Source organism: Bombus pyrosoma, linkage group LG17 (assembly GCF_014825855.1).
Source record: "Bombus pyrosoma isolate SC7728 linkage group LG17, ASM1482585v1, whole genome shotgun sequence".
In the NCBI taxonomy this organism is placed as follows: domain Eukaryota; kingdom Metazoa; phylum Arthropoda; class Insecta; order Hymenoptera; family Apidae; genus Bombus; species Bombus pyrosoma.
Genome location: NC_057786.1, coordinates 451,101 through 472,861, shown reverse-complemented (window position 1 = coordinate 472,861; position 21,761 = coordinate 451,101). Strand labels below are relative to the sequence as shown.

At 31.2% G+C, this 21,761-nt stretch overlaps 5 protein-coding genes across 8 annotated transcripts; 3 read left to right on the top strand and 2 right to left on the bottom strand.

The window, feature by feature from the left end:
• Positions 1 to 502: 502 nt before the first annotated feature.
• Positions 503 to 2,717, bottom strand: LOC122577011. Its single transcript, XM_043748026.1, has 5 exons — positions 1,993 to 2,717; positions 1,319 to 1,454; positions 941 to 1,172; positions 719 to 878; positions 503 to 642 (listed from the first exon to the last, which is right to left on the bottom strand). Exons 1-4 carry the CDS (start codon positions 2,159 to 2,161, stop codon positions 849 to 851), a joined length of 567 nt encoding a protein of 188 aa, XP_043603961.1. The 5' UTR covers positions 2,162 to 2,717; the 3' UTR covers positions 503 to 642; positions 719 to 848.
• A 468-nt stretch (positions 2,718 to 3,185) lies between these two features.
• On the top strand, positions 3,186 to 4,223 carry LOC122577145 (NADH dehydrogenase [ubiquinone] 1 beta subcomplex subunit 9). The gene is made up of 2 exons (XM_043748284.1): positions 3,186 to 3,410; positions 3,826 to 4,223. Exons 1-2 carry the CDS (start codon positions 3,301 to 3,303, stop codon positions 4,160 to 4,162), a joined length of 447 nt encoding a protein of 148 aa, XP_043604219.1. The 5' UTR covers positions 3,186 to 3,300; the 3' UTR covers positions 4,163 to 4,223.
• A 967-nt stretch (positions 4,224 to 5,190) lies between these two features.
• Positions 5,191 to 7,605, top strand: LOC122577102. The gene is made up of 5 exons (XM_043748180.1): positions 5,191 to 5,700; positions 6,053 to 6,314; positions 6,386 to 6,593; positions 6,869 to 6,998; positions 7,197 to 7,605. The coding sequence occupies exons 1-5, from the start codon at positions 5,376 to 5,378 to the stop codon at positions 7,286 to 7,288; spliced, it is 1,017 nt and encodes a 338-aa protein (XP_043604115.1). The 5' UTR covers positions 5,191 to 5,375; the 3' UTR covers positions 7,289 to 7,605.
• Positions 7,044 to 9,450, bottom strand: LOC122577103 (transmembrane protein 41B). Its single transcript, XM_043748181.1, has 4 exons — positions 9,305 to 9,450; positions 8,663 to 8,774; positions 8,475 to 8,603; positions 7,044 to 8,290 (listed from the first exon to the last, which is right to left on the bottom strand). Exons 1-4 carry the CDS (start codon positions 9,336 to 9,338, stop codon positions 7,783 to 7,785), a joined length of 783 nt encoding a protein of 260 aa, XP_043604116.1. The 5' UTR covers positions 9,339 to 9,450; the 3' UTR covers positions 7,044 to 7,782.
• A 948-nt stretch (positions 9,451 to 10,398) lies between these two features.
• LOC122577137 (tumor necrosis factor receptor superfamily member wengen) lies at positions 10,399 to 21,432 on the top strand. Of its 4 annotated transcripts, none has more exons than XR_006320075.1 (6): positions 10,473 to 10,784; positions 13,456 to 13,875; positions 14,410 to 14,593; positions 19,654 to 19,782; positions 20,849 to 21,150; positions 21,249 to 21,432. XR_006320075.1 is itself a non-coding variant. In XM_043748272.1 (5 exons), exons 2-5 carry the CDS (start codon positions 13,459 to 13,461, stop codon positions 21,004 to 21,006), a joined length of 888 nt encoding a protein of 295 aa, XP_043604207.1. In that variant the 5' UTR covers positions 10,474 to 10,784; positions 13,456 to 13,458; the 3' UTR covers positions 21,007 to 21,432. The 4 variants fall into 4 exon arrangements, 2 of the variants coding, with proteins under 2 accessions (XP_043604209.1, XP_043604207.1); XR_006320074.1 differs by having other exon boundaries at positions 21,246 to 21,432; XM_043748272.1 differs by having other exon boundaries at positions 10,474 to 10,784; positions 20,849 to 21,432.
• The last annotated feature ends 329 nt before the right edge of the window (positions 21,433 to 21,761 follow it).

Genomic DNA, 21,761 nt, shown 5'->3' with positions numbered 1-21,761 from the left:
GCATTCAAAGATTACATTTATACATACATATTTGATAATTTACTAAGAAACTTTTGTTAAGATACGGGTATAAATGGAAAGTTTTAAGACGACAATGGTTCTATTAAAATAACTATATTTATATATAACAACAGCTTAAAATATAACGACAGCATTTATGTATATAGTATTTCTTTCAGTATGTTATATAAAGATAAAACACAGTCCTGAATACAAAAATCATTTTTATTTAAATTACTTTCTTAGTTCAATATTCTTCAGTTGCTGTGTTGCATTCTTTTATGATAGAAGAAACCAATTTCATAATTTAGAATAAATTACAATAATTCTTTCAGGAGAAATAATTATTCTTAGAAATAATCAACCTTTGTTATTTTGTCCATCAATCATGTTACATGGAATGAGAACCAACTTAGGAATCATTCCAGGTGGTGCTATAAATTGTTGAGTACTTTGGGGTGTGTTACGTCCAGAATACTTAAGTTCTGCTTCTGTTACAATTTTACAAATATTCATTTTAATATCTGCTTGAGCTTTTGGAGGGAGTCGCTTAACAGTTTGTGCCATACTGTCAAAAAAGAGCTCTATACTACTTTTTCCTTCAGGAGCTAGGTAGACTTGGTCATAATTATTTTGTGTATCCTGAAACAAGTATTGAATTAAAGAATAATAAATTGCAATTAGGAAATACATACTAGTTTCGAAAATTGCAACTTACTTCTATTTTAGAAGAATTCTTTACAGAATTATTTGCAGCCGGTGCACTAACAAATATTGGTGTATCAATTGTTTTATTTTTAAAAGGTGAAGTTTTTAAGATACTGTAGGTTGCAGGCACTTCCAATGATTCAATTTTCACTTTTTTTGGTCTTATTTTTCTATATTTTGATTGAATTTGCTGAGCATATGAATCAATATCATGATGCATTGCATTTCCTACCTCTATACTTTTTACTACGTTATCACCATTATCATTTAATTCCATAGAATCACGATCTAACACTGGATCTGCAGTCGTTTCTTCCAAAACTTCTAAATATTCACTATAATCTTCATCATTACGATCTTCTAATTGTTCTAAAAGACCTTCAGAACTAATTCCACCTGCATTTATATCCTGAATATAGTCTTCAGTTAATTCTATACTTTGAGGTTGATAATCCGATTCATACCTAAATAAACACTTTTACTGATATTTAATCATTTTTCTTGAGTATTAAATAAAGTTAAACAGTATAAAATTAATAAATAGAATATCACGTAAGCTTAGTAAAATTATTATATAGAAAATCATTAAGAATTTACATATTATTCTTACGGAAACTTTAAGAAACTAAGATGATCTTCAAAAATCCATTTTTTCCTACGAACTCCTTTTTCCGTTCTATTCTTATATTTAAGTATACGGCAGTAAGTATCCCTTAAATTTTTCCATCTTAATCTCACCCAGGTGGCTAAAAACATATTAATTATATTTATATACATATCACTTTATAACAGTAAATTTAAAAATTCTGATTTATAAATGCAAATAAACGTAGATTCGAAAAACTTTAATTATAAAAAACAAAAAATATTACAGATGTATAAATTCATATTTTTTTCATAGATATCAAAATAAATATTGTATAAAATAAAATAAAACGTTTTAACGCAATGAATAACCACATATTCCATTAAATACTATATTATCTTTTAAATACTGCAGTAATATTCATTTAAACATAAATTTGAAATTAATACTGGTTATTATACATACTTCTACCCATGTTTTTGTAAATAAATATTATTTAAATTTCGTTTTATTAGTTAAACTTTCGCAGTATTTACACAATAAAATTAATAAAACGAAATTAATATGTATATAATTTTCCAAACTATGTAGAAAAGTTAAAGAAAACATTTTGGCAGTAGAAATATTGTATAGCGATGATATATTAACGAACATACAAAATTATCCGAAAACAGTGAAAGAAGAAAAGGAGTTCGTACGATCAAGACCAAGTTCATCCGAAATCCTCTTCCAAACCTTCTGCCGAAATTCCTGAAGTTTAATAGAAGAACCTTTCACTTCAGCACTATATAAAACTGGATGTTGTTTTATCGCTTCAATGATCTTCAGCGAAATTTTATGCGAATCAGGCGGCATCGTCGGCACCATTTCGTCCGTTGAAAATCGTTCGAAGAAGTAAACAATGTCAATATTGGAAACTCGATCCTATGTTCTTAATTTGATGACTAAATCAAATCTTTATATTGGATGAAAATTTCAAGCTTGATTCGTAATATAAATACTGGAAATTTATTTAATAGTTAAATAAGATTAAATTAATGGTTATATTCATTTTTACTGTTAATTCGTAAATTAAGTAAACAAGGTACATAAAAGAAAATAAATTATATAAAATTGTGCTTTAATATTACGATCAAATTTTTTAGTGAAACTGAAACGATTTACTTATTTGAGAAAATTGAAGGTTGGATTCTTTGGTTAATTCGAATTTTAAAGATTTTTGCCACAAATATTGCTGCTTAAAGTAAATTATAAATCTTGAGTTCATCGCACAACTATGTGATTGAAAGTTTCTTTAATTGTTGAAAAGGCTAAAGTCCTTGTCGCGTCTTAAAAATTAGTCGTTAAGTATGCTGAAAAATAAAGAACCCGTAACGTAAATAAAACGACAATCGCCATTCTTTGTGATTAACTAGACTTCCGTCGCGCTGTTTAACCGGAAGCATCCTGTTTGTAATATTTTTCTATTTTAAATTACATATATTATTTGAAATTTACTATAATCATTTTAGCTTTCTTACGCTACAAAATAACATTTTCTTTCGATGTACTTACTATACTTTAATACATAAAAAATTCATATACTGATAATATTATCTAATATTTAATAAATTTAAAATAAATATATGCTAATGTAAATCACAATATAATAGTGAAACAAAATGCGAAAAGCAATAAATGAAAAATAAATAAAAGAAGAATTATATTAACATTGCTTGTACTTTTCTTATGATTCAACAAATTTTATATTTTTTTCTATACATAGCCTTTTTATAAAGATTATTATTACTGTAATTTTGTAATATAATAATAATCATTAAAAATAATTAGTAACAGGGCAATTTGTGATCATTACGATTTTTATAATCCCATAGTACTATCTGTAGTTCAGTTGCATCATATAGTTCATGACTATGGAACAGTTAGTCCTCGAATTGGTTAAGTAATTTTAAAATATACAGAACAATACTAATATCTAAGTAAATTAATATCGAATCTAAATAGGAATGGCCCAACTACCATCACCGTTCATTAGTCATACTAGAAAAGTATGTAGTCTTTATAAACGCGCTTTACGTGCGTTAGAAGATCAGAATATTAAAAGACACGAATTTAGGTAAAAATATGTTTAAATTAAATCTAATAGTATAAAAAACCATTATTTTTTATATCAAATATTATTTATTACCAATTAGTATCAAAATATTAATGAAGAAACATAAAGTTTGATCATACTGCTGTCATAGTTTTTCAGGATATCATACATTGTGTACATAGTTTCGCTTGTCTTGTTATATAATTTTGTTATGAATTTTATTACTATTATTATTTATATAAGATTAATAATAATATGAAATAAGCTGTTACTTCTAATAGACTTACTTTTGAGGATTCAATAAATTTATGTTTTGAACTATTTTTAACATTTTATAATTATCTACTTTTATTATATACAGATGTAACTGTTTATTTTAAGTTTTAATACTTGAGTTTTGAATAAGTATTCATTATTATGTATTCTTTTGATTTAGATATAACGCAGTTTTATTAAGACAACGTTTTGAAAAGAATCGGAATATACCAGATGCTCGCATAGCTAAAAAACTACTATTAGAAGGTGAAGAAGAATTATTTGAGAATATTCATCCTGATCCATCAAAATTTCCTAATAGCCCAGGTGGTATATGCCATGGACGTTTTATAACACCGCCAGATTCTGTAATGGATTTTTGGGATCCAATTGAAAAAGCTAGATATCCAAAATATTTTGCAGAAAGAGAGAAACTTAAGGTGGAATATGAAAAATTATATAAGAAATTATATGTTGAAACTCCTGCAGAAACTGAAAAAGCAAAAACAAATAAGTAATTCAAGTAAAACACACTGTTTATGTAGATATAATAATTAGAATAAAGTATATTGATATTTATATAAGTGTAATACTTAATTATTACATATACTGAAAATAAGGTAATCCCTTTCCGTGTAAGACTATTCATGTAGTCTGTCTTTGCAGCACCATCTTGCGTTCTTTGTCCACGGACAAACCATATGATGCCATCTATCTTCTCATACTCCAAGTCATTGTTCCTTTCGCCTTCGATAGACGTCACCACATAATTTGTCCTATGGACAAAGAACGCAAAATTGTGCGACAAGAACAGATGATATTGCCATCTATCATTAGATTAATTTGTTTAATAAAATCTATTTATTAATGGAATTCAAAAAATTATGCAGTAATCTTTACAATTGAAATTAATTATATAGCGATTAAAACACTTAAGTATCTGTATTACGTACAACGCATGTGTGCGTGTGTATTAACAAATTTAACTTAATACTGATATGAATAACGTATCATTCATACTTATTTTGACAATATAATTATCCTAAATGTATTTGTTTAGAACTAGTGTAAATAATAAAATCGCAATTTATGCAATATTTAAGGAATTAATAATTCATAGCATTTGTTATAATGTAAATGATATTCTAGATAACCATTAGAACTAGCTACAACTAATTTTATCGATATGGTGAATTAAAAGTAATCTTATTAAAATCTCCTTCACTTGTCTAAATTATTACAAAATGGTTTTGAATATGATTGGGCGGAAACGGACGAAGAAGCGTGGAGATGCGTGGAAACGGGCGCAAAAATTTTAGATCTAAACAAGAAGCATCTTTGACGTATTGCAAATTATGTCATATACAAAATTGCATATTATGTCAGGTTAATAGTCAGTGTATAATGTATTTAGTCAATGGTCATATCACAGACGAGTATATAGGATAGACTTTGCATCCTTATGTATTATTTTCATTTTAGTATCATAAGTAGTTTAACAATCTCCTGATAGAGAGCGCAGCTGTATTTAAATATAGATTTGCAGATCTAGTGTACATTTACTTCATTTTGTAATTTGTAATGGAATACGATGTATACATACATACTTTTAGTTGCTATGTGAATGTTTATTAAAATGTTGTAAATTACACGACATATATATGCCATTATATATTATCGATCCCAATAAATGTTAATTCTCATTTATCATTTTTTTTTGTTTCTTAAAAAATGGTTGATTTGGAGGTGTATAAAAAACAGTTGAAAAAGATTCGTCAATTTGCACGCGAAAATGATATTACGGAAAATGAAATCAATAAAGCTTTACAAAATTCCTTTCGTACTCTTGAGAAGAAAAAGAAGAAAGTTAATTTTCGTTTCTTTATGAAAAGTATGGTTACATTATTATTCATAATAATTATATGTTTTATATCCTTTGATAAAAAGTTCTTAGGTGTGATGCTACTGAGGAATTTACAGAATTCCATCTATCCAGGTTTAAAATTACTTAGAAAAATAGCCGTACCAATAATACAACATTATCCCTCTTTATCTGGTATGTTGATATTATAATTTATGTTAAACATACTATATTTTATTAACAATTTCATTAGCGGCGGCTTGAAAATATTTATTTAAAATTTTTATTAAATTTTTTATATTTTATTGTCATTAAATCATTCATTATAGTTGTAGAATTTGACAAAAAAATTCTTTATAAAAATATAGAAGTAAAAATATATATAAAACATGTAAATTAAAAAAAAAATGATATACAATAAATATATATTGGAATATAAGACATCAGTAGTTATTTCTTAAATTTCACTTTATATAACATTAACAATAATTGATCTTCTACTTTATTTATTCAATTATGTATATGTTTTTACACTTTTGCCTTTTAGAATTATATGATGAATGGTGCATATTAGAAAATCCATATTTTTATGTAAATGATATGGATTGTTGGCCCTGTAGTGTTGTACATTTTGTACCTGATTTAAGTAGCCATCATATATCTAGATCTTTTAATCTTGGCATTCCTTATACAAAAACAGAAAATTTATCTCAAGTTCACATGGAAGATATAAAACAATTATTGTGGCAAAATCCAGGAGTATTTAAGAAAGATGCTATGAGAGTATTTTCTAACAATAAAACTTACAGGTATCATATATAAACAAAAATATTAAGATGCCTTAAACAAAAGTTTGTAAATAAAAGCTTTAACATTTTAGAGATATTCAAGATATTATGGAAAAAAATATGGATTTAAATCGTTCCAAAAATTTAAATAATCATATTACATGGAGAATTAATACCATGACAACAGGAAGAATTTTAAGAAAGTTATTTCCAAAGCCTGTTGATACACCAAATTGGTGGGAACAAAGCACAGAAAGATTTATTTTTTTTGATGAACCAAACTCTCCACCTTACTCTTTAGTAAGATGTTATTTTATTAAAAACTTTTGGTTTGCATGAAATATTGCTTCGTAAAGAACATCAATATAAGAGCAATTAATAAAATTAATTATTGTGTAAATAATAATATTCAAAATGTTTGTTGCAAGAAGCATTACAAAATAGCTGTAATATTTCAATATATGTCTGCTGTATTATTTTAATTGACAATAGATGTTAAAAATAATGTTATGTTAGAATTAAGCATATTGCTTGCAGAATAATTTCTTTAATAAATACTATTTCTAAAACTTTAGCCAAATCCTGAATGTAGTAATATAATGATAAGGTGTACAGCTGGTACAAGATTGATAAAAATGATAGCAAGTCCAGAATGTAGTGCATCTTGCGAGTCCGTCATAGTATTATTATCTGCTGGAAAAGCTTGTAAGTATCTTAATTTATAGTCAATTAAAGAAGTTGATGAACATACGTTTTATTATTTAAACTATCTACTTTATTCTTGACAGTGTCTAACATTAACAGAAATGAGTGTCCATTAATTTAAATTAATGTTTTGAATATTACATATATCATAATTGATACGTTAAACAAGATAATTTTAAAATTATGTTTCTCTTTTAGTATGGTACAACTGGTGGTATTGGCGACCAGTCAGCCTTCCAGCTTTGAATTCAACTAGTATTACCATTAGTTATATGACTTCGTTCTGCTGAATTACTCTTTCAATTAAATTAATTTTATATAACTATGTTTCCACTACAAAAATTTTTCACTAGTATAATTGGTTTTATTGTTATCCCTTTCCCTTTAAACAATTTTCTAAATAACTGCTTTTGTGAAAAACATACAACTGATTTTATATAAAATAATACATTAATATTTACGAAATAACAACCTAAATTTGTGCTCATTTTGTAAAGTTGTAATTTACTAATAAATGCATGATATTACAGTATAAAAAATAGAAAAAACACCAACACATGGAATTGATACAAATTAAGTTACAATTAGAAAAAGAAAGAAAAAGAAATCCAATTGTATTTAAGACTTTATATAACAGTGTAATAATATTAAAACAAAAAAAAAATTTTGTTTGTTGAAACAGAATTTTTTAAAAACAACTTAGTTTGCTTTAAGTTTTAAATATTAAAATAAAGCACATATATCTTTAAATAAATAAATCTGTTCAAAATATCTTCCCTAAAGTTTAATCATATTTTTGTTGTAGTTTTTGTTTAAATAAAACAGGTACTAATGATAATACAGCAAATATACATAATATTATAATGCTATTCCACGACCATGCGTCAGAAGATGAAGTTAAGTTTTGTAATGTCTGACCTGCTTGAATAGCAACAAAAGATGGCGGAGCAACTCCAAAAAATGTGCCTAAAGCAAATGGTACAAGAGGCACTCCAATTACAGGACTGGCTAAATTTATAAACCAATTTGGTAGTAATGGAGTTATTCGAAGAAATAGCATATAATTAAAGAGGTGGTCTTTGTGCTTCTTTACTGTTAACGTCCATTCCCTTGCTTTTCCTGGGAAATATTTAAAAAGTAATCTACGTCCCAAAAGTGAAGAAAGAAAGTAGCAAAGTGATGCTCCTATTGCGCTGCAACTGCATACTAATAACAAAGCTAAAGGAAAGGGGAAAAGAAAACCAGAAAGGATTGAAAGGAAAATAGAACCTGGAATAGCAAAAGTTTGTAAGCTAAATCTATGTTAAGGATTATCCTATAAATTATACTTTTAAACACTTATATGTTCACATTTAAAAATAATTGAATATAATATTATATGTGAAAAGTAGAATGTTATTTAAATAAATATGAAATAGCATATTTTTGAAGTTTATAAATTATTCTGAAATTGAAAAATTTAATATCGAAGGATACAAAATATATGTAATAAATAATCCAGCAAGCACTTGAAAATAATAAAGATCTTTATATCGTCCGAGAAGTTTACCCAAACTTTTAGCTTCTTCAATATGTAATGGCAATTTCATGTATTGTCGTTCATCTCTGTAATATAACAAATTAAAATATTTCTTTATATAAAACTTTATTACAATATTTCTTACTCAGTAAGTTTTGGAAAACTAGTATAAGCATAAAATAATGCTGATAACGAAGCAATGAAAATCACACCAACTGTTAAGGTTGCTTGCTTTGTCGATGCCTCCTTAGAGGAATCTGAAAATGTATTTAAAATTTTATTAACACATCGTAAATCAAAATTTTTTGATCTCATTAATTTAAACATTTAAACCTTAAGAAAATTAGTAGTATTAATTTGAAAATTATATTGAATTTAAAGTGTTAAGGTTGCTTAAAGTCATATTTATATTAACAAAGACATTTATGAGTAAAATTTAATATAAAAGAGTCATGTACTAGTAATTTAAAAATAATAAGTAATAACTTCCATTTGTTTCATAAATGTATGAAATTCAATTTTAAGGTTAGAATCTTCTTAATTTTATTTTAACATTATTAAATATTGAATTCTATATCAATAAAATATTAAGAAGAATTAGATATATAAATAGCTCGAAGTTTTGATACTTAAGTTAGAAAATTATTAACTGCATAAAATCTTATTGACATTCAATGTTTGAACTTTGGAATTGTTTTTAATAAATGTAACAAGTTAAAAGTTATTTGAAGGAAAAATCAATATCCAGTTTATTGTTAAGACATCATATCTTAAAGCGTTATCCTACCGCGGCTTTGTTTTATTTTAGTTTCAGTTTTCATAACTAACTATCACTGTTTTCTTAGAAGACAATCGCTCAGTAATTCAAGATGGCGCGAAAGTAAAAGACTATCTTTTTTTATAGCGAGTTAGATAAATATTTTTTTGTAAATAATTTAATGGTATCTAACAAATTTAATGTACTTATATACTTGTAAACTAACCGAATGTCGACTTTCTGACTAAAAAAAATTACACATGAATTAAAATCATTAACATATGTATATAAATATTGTATAACTATTAACTCGATAAACTTGAATTAAGATTTTGTATGTATGTATTATTATTATCAAGTGTATTATATTTTCTACATTATATTCTGCACCTTTAAAATTTGAAAGTAATATTTTCCCTGACAAATTTAAAAAATTTCAAAAGTTCTTTGATATAAATATTAGAAAAAACATTTATGGAAAATTTGTGTAATAACATATATATTAAAGAAATTCATTAAAATTTGATAAAGTTGTGTTAAAATTTGTTCAATGAGATTGTCAAAATTACATTTAAGGTGTGTATATATATATATATATACAATATATATATATACAATATATATATACAATATATATATACAATATATATATATATATATACAAGAAGTGTGTGTGTGTGTGTGTGTGTGTGTATATATATATATACACACGAAATGTCATTGATCCTAAGTTATATAGTTATAAGTTACAATATTTAATTTTGTTCATATATTTTATATATCTTATATTACATGTTACAAAGAAATGACATGTTAATTAAATTTTAATATATTTCATTTTATTTACTTTAACTTAAATGCACATGTAATATATCTAATATATGTAATACATTTAATATATCTCGGATTTCATTACGTTCTTAATAATAAGCGATATAATAATTAGCAATGATCATAGATTTCGAATTAGCGAAACATTATCTTTTTACTACAAAACTGTACTGTCAACGATAGGTAGCGACGTTTAAAGCCATCGCTACTTTTCTTTTTTTGTGTTTCACCGCGTGGCTCCCTCTGTCTTCTTTCATCTTCTTCCAGCTCTAAGTTTCTTTCCGTATCTCTTTCCTTTCAACATCTCTTTCTTTCTCATGAACGCGTTCTCTTTCTAAGGGAGGATCGTGGGCGGAAATTAGAATAACCAGTCTAGTCAGTTGTATTGTGGTCGGCGGGCGGTGCGCGTCTATTTCGTGGCAGTGGAGATTTTTTGAAATACCGCCTTTCTCTATTTGTATCCCAATATGCGGAAAAAGGATTTTTGTTAACTTTGATTCTAAGAAGGCTTAGGACTTGTAGAACTTAGTTTAAATAAATCAATCGTGATCTCGTTCGAATGGAAAGTTCGATGATATTTTGTGTATCCTGGATGTTTTGTCGGTTTCTCTCCCGGTGATCGATCTTGGATACATCGATTGGATTGCGTCATGACAGGCCTGCATTTATCGAAGGCAGCGTATGTATCATTATATAGACATACATTTCTTTATATAAATGAACTGTCAGTGTGTATTTCTTTAAGTATTATTCTAATTTGATAAAATATGTTGACTTCTAGTCATTTTTTGATTTGATTTATTACACTTTTCGTTGTAGGTACTATCTTTATTTGTAAAATTTTAGTAGTATACTATTTATTTGATGATAGTTGATTTAATATTTGGTATGACGAGCATATCTTTAGTAACAGTTCATATATACTTATTTGTTTATGCACATTATTTATTATGATGCACAGAATTGTCAAAGATAAATCTATCAACAAGTTACTTTAAATTGAATAAAGATTATACCAAAATTATTTCACATCCTTACGTATTATGATTTTATATCAAGATTATAATTATAAAACAAATGAAACTAGAAAGCGTTGGAAGATCTAATTTAAAGTGCATTTGCGATAAGATGTAAAATATAGCGAAATGGCTTAGTTGACTTTTATGCGCGTATTCAATGACACAGCGAACGTAGAGAATGTCAATGAGATTTATGAATGGTCGTATAATATATGTTAATAGCAGTTATTACGATACTAATACTAAAGAATTGATATAGATATTGATTGGTTGAATCAAATTTTATTTTATATTGGAAGACAGTGCAAAATTATTAAATTATATAAATTTATTTATAAGTTCATAAAATCCAAACAACAGTAAAATCTCTTAACGATAGTACAGTTCATAGCCAATTAATTAAATAATAAATATTTAATAAAATTATATCGTGTTCAGAAATTATTTTCGAGGTATATGTAATACATATGTTACATTTAATATTGATAAAGCGAGTTCTGTATTATAGGCGATTCAAATTATGATTACTTAATATTGAATAATTTAAGTAGTTAACTATGAATCTGTTATTAGGGTTATGCATTATAAATCTTTACATTAGCTTAAACTTAACTTTTGTCAAAGAACTTGACCAAAGTATCGAGATCTACGGTGTATAGCCGTTTTGTGTTGCCGTGATTCTAGTACGCGAACTGCGTATGTTTGCCACGCAATCGAGAAGTACGATTGGTAGAAGCGCGCGCATCAAATTTTAAATAGCCCGGGAGAAACCTTCGCCTCGGATAGAACGTTACGCTTTCTATTTGAGCGACACAATTTTCTATTTCTAATCATTTCATTCGTCCGATGACCGATTGAATCGAACCTCAATTGTAATTCGAAATCTGCTACTACTATAACTTTTATTTAATTTTGTTTAATTTGTAATACTGAACATTTACGAATTAATTAATGTGTAGATTGTTGACGTTGGAGGACAATCCATACGAACTAATCTCATTAAAATGTACAGTTGTTGAGAAACACGTTTTACTAATTACAGTATATTTGTTGTTAACGATTAGTCATGATACATTTGCATGTATATGTATATACTAATGTTAAAGAAAAATCGCAGCGAAATCACAACCAAATCGCGGTCAATTGATTCATGTCAAAACTATTCTAATGCGCGTGCGTACGCATACTCATGACTATACCCCGCTCGGGATACAACTACGGATGTAATTACATCGCAAACGAGCCGGAAGTGGAAACGGTCTGGCCGGTTTTGCCGGTTAAATGGCCACTTTACACGCTCGATTGTTTCAACGAGTTGTTTAAAAAATACATTTTTGTCCTCACGAATGTTTTATCTTTTGTTTCACTTTTCCTCTACATTTATAGAGTCAATAAAATTAATATAAATTCGAATTATTTATATGATTACGATAGTTATACATATATAATCGTTATAATTATTGCATCAATATTATAATCAATATTTTGTTTTTATATCTCTTGATGCAAAAAGTATCTTCTTAATAAACATTTATCGATTAAAATAAAAATTTTAAAAGAATTATTATATCATTAAAATAAAATTAAAATTATAAAGAAAATTCTATAATTTTTGATTTCGGACAGAAATGGCTTAATACTCTTTTTTTAGAGAATTAATTACTGCATCCAGGACGGTGTATAAAAAACAATGTATAGTTCCATTTAAGAAACCAAAGGTCACCTTGAGATCTCGAGAACCCCTCCACCTGGACAAGTCTGGTAGTGGTCATAAGACGTCCCCCTTGAAACAGAACAAGTTTTATTTGAAACGTTCCTTCGAATATCGTACAGTTTAGGGGATATTTGCGTGGACCGATTAAAACGAGCCTGTATATTACTTCTTTTACTGCCATTTAAATTCAAATACATGATAATTGTTTGCTAGGTTTTTATCAATTATCGTATTTATTGCTATTTGCTATTTACTGTTCCTCCCTCGCTTAAGGATGTCCTTTTCAAAGTTTACAATTCAATTTCTAGGACTAGAGATTTATACATTTAAGGCAACTTCGTATACGTAGATTACGTTTCAACTGGAAATTGACTGTGATCAAATTCTAACGAGATGGAAGAAAACACTTAGACTCTGAGTATCTTGTTGAGAGATTTTACAACCGATAAAAATTAGAAATGCGTAAGAAATGCGAGGACTTTGCAATTATTTATCGTTGTTTTGTACAACGAACATTTTCATTGCTCAAAATGCTACAAATTTTCCTTAATATTGTTATCATTGCTCGAGTGATTAAGGAATCGGTTGAAAGGTAACAAGCGTGGAAATTGTTTTAGGTGATGCCTCGGGAGCCTAATCGGGCATATCTGTTGGCCGTGTTGCTGCTATTGGTCGGTCTCCGCAAGGCTGGCTGCTCGACATCCGCTCCCCGATATCCGGTCTGTAAACCGGGTTTCGAATTTTGGTCGGTCGAGCGTGCCACCTGTTGGCCTTGCACCAGATGCGCTCCTGAATTCACTTTGAGTCCCTGCGCCATTTACAAGGATGCTATTTGCGGACCGCTCTCCGCTCTCGAGCTCGACTGGTCTTTCCTCTCGACCAGGAAACGACCGGAAACCGGCCAAAGGAGCCTCGAAGCGGTTACCTCGAAGATGTTATGGAGGTTCCCCGACCTGGACCAGCAACAGATTAGGCAAGAGTCGAAGGATTTTGCTGACAATTCGCAGACAGATATCCAATCGAAAACGAAGAACCAGGTATAAGGTCTACGGTATTAAGTTGGTTATCAGAAATCCATCTATCCATTTCCCATCCATGTACAGTTATCCACTTAGCTGAATTCACCACGTTGAAGGACAAGTGATTTATTAGTGACAGGGCGTGTCACAACGCGTGAGACCCATTTCAGGAGTGAGCACGAGAAACAATAAAGAAAGTCCATATGAACATGCGTCCGAACTGATTTTGTTTCAAAGTTATAGTCATTTACTTTTGTGTTTCAACAATTCGCAACAATTTACCTTCATAGAAGGCCCTTGAAATGGCTAGCCTCGGTCTGTACGCAAGCTTGCAGTTGTCCTATCAAAGTTTCGTGATCTTTCAAAAATTGCAGATGCATAATCGAACAATACAGAGTAATAAATTTGAGAGAAGATCAGATAGGAAGTATGTTCATTGTTTTTATGCCTTCTGTACGTTCCTGAAATGGGGTCCACATGTTGAGATACACTCGGTGTATCTGGAGATTGTTCATTAACGAATGGAACGTTAATTCTACAACGAAATTCTAGGTATTGAACGAGTCTCCCTATCCAAGGAGCGCAGCTTCTTCCAAGGAGAGAATCCTGTGGGACTGGCAAACGGTCGCGCTGATCCTTGCAGTATGTGCCTGTATTCTCTTTTTTCTGGTCGCAGGATGCTCGGCTTTGGTCTACGCGAGACAGTGGCGTCGGATGAAGAAAAACTTCGAGCCCGGTAAGAATTCAACATATTATTAGCAATCACTGGACTGCGGATTTTCCTGCGTTTATGGGAAATTTCGAGATGCGAAGATGCATCGAATGCACACATTATTTATATAGAACACACAAAAATATATAGAATATTCAAAGCAACATACTCGTTACAATGTATCGACGACGATGAATCAAAATCTCTGCTTAGCTTTGCTTCCCTACTTATTATTAATTATATTCATAAAGAAATGAATTTGCATAAATATTCGCAGTCTAGTAATTACACCTATTGTTGCTTACGCATAGAAATGAAGCCTTATGAAATGATTGCACAGTAGGAAAATTGAGTTCCCCGTTAAGGGCGCCGTTAAGGGAAGAAGAGATCTTTTGCAATTTAAAAGTTGCTAAACAAATCACTCTGAATTCCTATAAGAAATATTTATCGCGTGGTGTCCACGCGAATGCCAGCCGAACCCTGTCACTGTATTTTATGGGTGTAACGAAGCAGAAAATGTTGTATAAACGTAGGCTAAACAAAGCTTTATCAAAAAGTTGTAATAAAAGCATAAAGTATGGAAGGAATGGACTTGTGGTTTCGGTGCTATAAGACAAGAATAGATTTACAATCAACATAATCATTAGCTATTAATAGTCATGGTCAATGTTCCTGTTGATATGAAGATCTAGTCAGTATTCCTCTTGGTATTTTGTACTTTTACCATAAATTTTTAATAAAGCTGCAAATGACCCATACTTGCTATTATACCTGGAAATATTACCCGCCGTGTGTAGTACATTATTACTGAGTGTACACTATTGAGTGTGCTAAGAATTAGTAGTAGTAGGTAATATTTCGCGTTCTGGTATTTTGTTACATTCGATTCCGAAGGATTGTTATATGTTTCCTTGGAGGGGGATAAGAAGTCCTTTAAAATGCAAGACAGATTTTCTTCATTAGAGGGCCGCTCACGACCTCTGCTCACCTTGGCTCGATCTATCACGCCCGGATATGACGTCCCGGTATCCGATGCTTCTCATTTCTTTCGTGATGCTCCGTTCCGCGTTCTCTTTTACCGCGTACTCATTTACCAACTTATGTCATCAATGATTATACGTATCACTCGCGAGATACGTGCCTTTCATTGGGAATATTCGGTTTCATCGAATCGAAGCCGGTGCAAGGATTGGCTTTAATCGTAGCAAGCCTGATAACTACATTTACGTATCGTTTTTATCAATCAGCATGGCATGCCAATATTTAGAAAAACTTTTCTCATTCAATGATATTGGATTTTCGAAAGAATTATTTAATATACATACAAGGTGTCTCATTTTAATCGATCCACGCAAATATCTCCTAAACTGTACATTATTTGGAAAAATGTTCCAAATAAAACTTGTTTTGTTTCAAGGAAGACGTCAAATATGACGTATTCGAGATTTCGAGATAAACGTTCGCAACTCTTTTGAGAATTAAATTTCCTTTATAATAAATAGGCTTACAAATATTGCGCATAACTTATTTAGCCACGTTACAAATATCAAACGTTGCTTCGATACGAATTATACTAATTCTATACTAAATTTATTTGCAACTATAAGAATTATTATGGAATTATAAAATCGAAGATTTTTCATTTGCTCGGTGATGTTGCAGCTGATTGTTCGCGTCATTGAGTAGCACGAAGGCGGGAAAGGCAGTCGGAAGGCTGTTCAGATTTTTCGAAACGTTGAAATAACACCGCGTACGAAATCGCGTGACCCAGCTGCTTTAAATTCCTTACGGTTCGTCCAGTACTGTAAAGCTGTAAACGGGCAATGTTCGCAAATCGCCGTTACGATGTTCACAAACGAGAGGTTGCACGCGTATTCAAGATTGATCGCAGTTCATCGACTGTGCGTCTCGACGAATACGACGCGCACCCATATTTTTTTGAGACTGTCGAAATTCGCTTCCGAATAGGGTTCAATAGCTTAAAATTGCTGGAAATCTTGCAAGTCTAGAAAGTCTCGAAGGTCTTGTAATCCCCCTAAATTTTGCAAATCGCGGTCACGCAAGTGCATTTCCGATCTTTCGAGCTTTCAAAGATTTTCAATAAATTCCAAGACTTTTACGACTTTCACAACTTCCAAGACTTTTAGGAATTTTACGGCATTGAATACGGATTCGAAGTGTTTCAAAGTACTTGTCAATCTATCACTGGATGTACATCCTCGCTCAAAAATATCCGGACGTTAGCTTATTTTGTGACAAGACGTATTTTGATTATAAAACTACAGTTAAATCATACTTGAATCGATTTGATTCTTCATAATCGCTATACCTACTTATAATGTATAGGTGTTATATCATGTATTATATTATACTCTTATATATTACTTAAATATCAAATATACATACAGTGAATATTAGAGAATACGTAATTATAATTAAAATATATTATTTCAATATCTTCTAATGTGTGATTTAGATTTATATTCTGATGATACTGTAAAGAAAAAATAGCAAGTGTTGCTTCTAATTACCAATTCGGCATTAATTTGTACACTTTGTACAAAATTTGTAAAATTCACACGCTGTTGCTGCAAATTAATCCAGATGTGTCCGTATACTTATGAGCAGCAGTGTACGTGTACAGAGAAGAGAGAAATTCGAATGGTGTTATGATCTACAATCTACAATGAACGTTTGTACGATGTTACTACCCGCATTTGCATAACGAGCGTTACGCAGAACTCATCAACGCCGGAACCCTCTCTTGTCCCCTCTATTCTTCCCGATACCCCCTTTTCCCCTTTTCCTCTTCCCCATCTTGCTGCCACCCACGCTTCCCGAGGAAGCGTACTATCCAGCGATAGAATCGATCCGTTCGATCCCTTCCATCTTTTTACGAATGTTATTGACCAAGTACAGGTATCCTTGTAATTCCACGTATATCGATCTATCTGCGATTTAGTTGCAATTATTTAATGCAAAATCGAAGAGTGCTCGTAGAGAGCTACGTAACACCGTAAAGAGCTCGTTCAGACACGGCCGATATAGCAAGCAAGTAGCAAACGATATAGTATCTTGCCCTGTGTGAACGCGAAAATGTTTCTATTATCTTCCGGCAAAGTAGACTGCAGCTGTAGCAGTTGAAATGTACATTTTTTTAAAACCAAGATGTTTGGCGATTGCGTAGGCAAAGAACTATTTTCCGGGCAATTTCGTTTCTTTCTTATTTTTTCCCACCTGTTTCCAAACCTGAACGAAGCAGGTCCTGAATAAGCGTCCTGATTCTAGCGCAAATCTGACAAGCTACTAACGATCTTCGCTAAAGAAACAGAAAGAAGGAAGCACCTGATGTACACTTAATCCCATCGCTAGTGGACATTTGTGGAAAACCTTTGAATCGTCACACGAGTCGGTATGAATGAACCACTACTCTTTGACTTCGATGCCGGTACGACGCTGTTAATTCTACGATCAGACGCATAATGTTTCGTGTAATCTACTGTATCGTCGTAACAAACGTAGTATTATTTTTCCGAGGGGTGACCGGGAAAGTGGCAATCTGTTCCTGTAAATGGAGGTTCACGAGAATAAAAGTTAAAAATATAAATCACAAGTTGATTATCGATAATAAAAAAAAAAGTGGTATTCGGTGGAGAATCATTGAAACGAGGGCTTTCGTGTTGAATCTCAGCCGAACGAATTCGCAAGGATATCGCTGGCTAATGTAATTGTGCTTGACATGTTCCTCAATTGGAATCAGAAGGTATTGTCGGCATTCTCACTAACGGATTGGTAATACAAGCGAATGGTCGTGCATTCGATACCGTTTCATTGCTGGCTCTGCCTACTAAAGGGGACTGAGGATAACCCGCCTCTTCTGTTAGAGTCCATTACCTGATCCCCCTAACAATGTTCCTTAATCGTAACAAATTAACGATAATTCTCCAACGCGGACCTTCGCAAAGCGATTTGCATTGCAGCACAAGTATAAAAGTAATTCTCGCACTCATGCAATATAATAATAGCGACGATTCTTACAATTTCAGTTATTCTTATTTCTCATAACTAATAATTCATTTTAATGATTTTTATAAGAACGCTTTTAAAAGTAGCACTTCCATTTATATGAGTCTTTCAATCCCATTCGATATCATTGCTACGTGTAAAAAGCGACCCACAATTTCAAGATTACCTCCTACAATCTTAATACTACTACTTAATACTAAGATCCAAGTTGGAAAAATTATTTCAATTCCCCTGAATCGTCTCTATCGGTGTTAATTACGAATTGGTGGTGTAACAAAGTGTATATGAATTAAATTTCAAAATTTGAAATTTTAGAATTTGAGAAAATACTTGTTAGAAAAAGCACGCCAGGTGAGGCATTCATTTTTCTAACTGAATAGTTCTTCGACCTGTGACTAGTCTGGCTTTTCTTCATGGGGAGAGAAACACGACTTCAGACCGGAGCGAGACTATCGTTAGATTCATCCCATGGGGCCTTGAGAAAGCAGAACTGCATTCCATAGTCGTTCAACTCGCATTCCATCCTTGGGCAGGCGATACGATCGTTTCAACCTGTACCACTAGATTATCAATGAACAATAACTTAAATGATCAGTGTCCTAAATTACTGGATTTCGTAAACGTCGATTTTTGTAGCAATGACGGTAAATTAAAAATTTGTAAACTACAACATCGACGTTGGCTTGAACCTCTTCATCTTCATCGCGTAAAAATCATAAATAGAATAAATAATGTAATATTTAATTTATAAAAATTATACGATTGTATTTTATATTTACTTTGCAAGTTCTCAATATAATTGAAAGTTCGTTTATTCAAAAGGAAAAAAAAGAAATTATAGTTTGAAAATTATAGCAGAAAGTTGGGAATTAATGATAACTATAAATAAATTACTCGATGGCAATACAAAATGGACATGATTAGATTTTTACGCATTTATGAGAATGTGCTAAAATTTGCCAAATTGTATAGATTATGTAGAAATATAAAATATACAAAGACTAAACTAAATTTGTTGTTGAAGCTCGTGTAGAGTAAAAACTGTTCGATATTTTCAGTGGGTCTAGAAGAGATCTCGGCTCGATTAAATTTAATGGTCAAGGCGGAACTAGCCGAACTGGTTGCCGGCGCACCAATGAACCCTGGTGATCCCGAAACAAGGTGCCAGTATCTCGAGAAACTCTTAGGTAAGTAAATTCTTTGAATCGGCTTGTTCGGTTTTAAATTGTGTTTTCATCTTTAAAAATCCTCTTCGTTTCTTTATGTACCTAAAAATGCTATATGATTGAAAACTAAGAAGAAAATGTATGTTTTTCGCGTGACATTGTGCTGTATTCTATAGGGTGTATTATAACAAACGAGACTCGCTTCAAGGCAGGAGTGGACAGAAGAATGTAAATGTGACAGGAGGAGTAATGAAAAAGATTCATACGAACGTGTGTTCTACCCGATCTTGCTTTGAATGTGTAGTCATTTCGGTGTTTCGATAATCTAGTTTCAATATGTCCAGAAACAATTTATCGTTTCTTCTGGCAAACATACGTTCTCAACTTGAGTCACTTTCGTCGCTAGTGGGCGATAGAATACGTTCATGATAATTTTCAATGGGAATATATCATAGTGCAGAGATAGCTCGACTTGCGTTCCTTCCTATTTGTCGTCTTTATTGGCAACGCCATTCGTATTTATCAAAACAGTCAGATTCGTATGTCCAAGTGCTCAGGCTTTTCAAGTCTGTGAACAATTGTTATGTGTAATATGATTCATACATTTATTTAAGTCGTAGTTTTGTGCTTGTCTAATTTTATAATATACATTAATTAATCAATTAATAAGAATCTGTCCCTACCATGTACATATATCGCTCATTTGCTGCAACAACGACGTAACTAAAAAATCACAATTATAGGGAAAACCAGTTTGAATGCTCTGAACTGTTACAGTTTCGTGATGATGCAATCATTGTTAGCGACACGACTGCCACTGTGCGGCGAATATTTGAACTTTACTTGTACGTCTCTAGCGGTAAAAAGTACATGGAACAACTATTTCTACCGTACCGATAGCTTATTTTCAGTTATGTCGTTGCTGCAGCAAATTATCGACGTGCTAAGCACATTGTACAGGCTGTGTCATTTTAATCGATCCACGCAACGTACGACGTGGTAATGGTATTCGAATACTTTCGTGAACTATTGCACACAGCCAACTAATAACTCGAGCAATATAGGTAATACATCTTTTCTTTCGCAGATCGAAAAAGGGAGACTCCTGTGGTGTCCGATTGGCCGGAAGTCAGCGGGAACGTTTACATAGAAGACGGAGATCCTTCGAAGAAATTACAAATCGCTAGAATTCATCGAAATATCGAGACGATGTTAAATCAGAAGAAGAGTTTCAGCGATTCATAGAAACGCAAGTGGAATATGCGTGAAAGAAACGGCTTTCGAAAAAAGTCGAGTTAAAATTTTAATCGAGGACTATTTTATATTTATATTCGTATTTACGACTCGTTATTCAACGCGGTAGTTGAAATAAGGAAATTACGCCGAAAGGTACAAAATCAAATTCAACGATTGTACACGAGCAATTTGTATTATTTTTTTAATAATTTAATAATTATATCTTTATATATATTTTGTTATTTAAGTAGATACACGAGTAAGGAGATGGAAGAAATCGTTGCTCGAAGTCTCGAAGCTCGAACGTGATCGAGCGACGACCGACTTGCCCCGTTCAATTATTTATTTCTTCTTAGTAGCTTTAAAAGCCGCCATCTCTGTATTATAACTATGCGATGTATGTATTGAGAAACAAAATAAAATGGCATAAACGTTTTCGCTATAATATTTTATATTTAAAAGGCGTGTGTGTATAATTTTCTGACTGACTCTATACATCATTTTTCATAATATCCATATCACATGATCCTGTAACGAGGAATTAGGCAGCAAACATCGGAAAGCGAAACAAAACAAGAGATACGGATTTTGTGAAGCACGATGTAAGAGCCTGGATCATGTAACGAGGAGGTGCGAGAATGTAGAAGAGTTGGAAAAGATCTGAGAAGAATACTTGAAGATTCTGGTAAAGGATACGCATGGACGAAGGGTTTTAAACACAGAGCTGACGATATGCCGACAATGGTCACATGGAAGAACAGCGT